This window comes from Penaeus vannamei, unplaced genomic scaffold, assembly GCF_042767895.1.
Source record: "Penaeus vannamei isolate JL-2024 unplaced genomic scaffold, ASM4276789v1 unanchor790, whole genome shotgun sequence".
NCBI lineage: Eukaryota > Metazoa > Arthropoda > Malacostraca > Decapoda > Penaeidae > Penaeus > Penaeus vannamei.
Window position 1 is genome coordinate 23,526 of NW_027213794.1, and position 1,475 is coordinate 25,000.

General features: G+C 44.7%; 1 protein-coding gene across 1 annotated transcript in view; it reads left to right on the forward strand.

Annotated features, from left to right (window-relative positions):
• Positions 1-294: 294 nt before the first annotated feature.
• LOC138861073 (uncharacterized) overlaps positions 295-1,475 on the forward strand; it is an 8,374-nt gene continuing 7,193 nt past the window's right edge. The window contains exon 1 of the mRNA XM_070119835.1: positions 295-1,475. This exon is cut by the window's right edge and continues 1,981 nt beyond it. Coding sequence (XP_069975936.1) covers positions 295-1,242 — 948 coding nt within the window. The 3' untranslated portion in view covers positions 1,243-1,475.

Sequence of the window (1,475 nt, forward strand, 5' to 3'; positions counted from 1 at the left end):
TGAGAAATATATATATTATCATATATATATAAATATATATATATATATATATATATATATATATATATATATATATATATATATATAAACGAATTACGTTTGAAACCCACGAATTTTAGATTGAAATATCTTTTTCTGTACTATGATTGTGAGTGAGCGTGCGGAGGAGAGGGATGGGAAGAGAAGAGGGACCGTACGGGTACAGAGTGATTGAGAATAATGTGGAGGTGGAGCAAGGGGAAATGCGAGTGCATGTGTTCGTATCCAAGTAATTGTTTTGTGTTTTAACTTTCTATGTATAAAATGAAAAGTATAAACAATATTAGAAGAGTGCTAAAAAAATTACCAAAGCGCGTAATTTGCATAGCAAGCAATATGCATACTGGTGCTATTAGGAAAATAATTCCAGTGCAGGAGATATTCCCACGTATGGTTTATGAGGCCCGTTCTTCAGAGGAACTAACTCTCTGTCTCTTCCTCTGTTTCCCTCTCTATCTAATGCTTTTGGTTTCTGAGATGATCCTCTTCTTTAGGCCATTAGTACTAAGTCTTTTGGCAGGTTTCGGTCATTTGTGCCGTTTCTTGTTTTCCAAGTTGTACGAGAGAATACGCGAGAATCAGATCAACCGCGAGGTCCACGACGCAGCGATGGAAGCGGAGGTCGTGGTAGAAGTTCGCGAAAACTTGCCGGACAAAACTCACGCTGCTTCGTACGTTGAAGCTATCAAGTTGACACCTAGTCGTGTGGTGAAGTTCCTTGGGAAGCTTCAACAACTTGAAGTTGCAGATGTCATGAGTGCGTTGCAAAGAAAGGCTGAAATCGTTATCAAAATAGGAGGCATCATCCATGAATGGCGACAGGCACCTGAAATTACTCCACAATCATCTCCCGAGGTGGAAGATGATGATGTATGCGTGCCTAAGTTGGCACCTCGCGAAGATGTAGTCTCGCCTGAATTGGCACCTCGCGAAGATGACGTAGTCTCGCCTGAATTGGCACCTCGCGAGGATGACGTAGTCTCGCCCGAATTGGCACCTCGCGAAGAGGAAGTGCTGAACAAGTCTCATCATCACAGACTAGGTGGTGTCCTTGACAAGGTATTTGGGCGCTTTACAGCCTGTGCGCCCGAAAGGAGACACAACAAAGTACCAATGTTTCGCAGTACTAATGTAAGCGAAGTGGGTACATTGGGTACAGATGGGTACATTGACGACATCTTGGAAAGATTCTTTGGCGATTAGGTCGAAGATCTAGCTGACGATTCGCCCGAGGAAGCGGACGACGCCGACGTCGATCTTGTACCCCTAATTATGACGCCAAAAGTAAGCGAGGACTCAGCCGAAGAGCTGGACGCTTCTCGAGCGAGTAAGTCGTCAGCCCTCCCCGAATCCCAGCTGGAGAGCGAGGTCCCTAGTGGGCACGAGAGCCATTCAGACGGGGATTTGAAAAGCTCGCTCGACGCGGTAGATCAGAA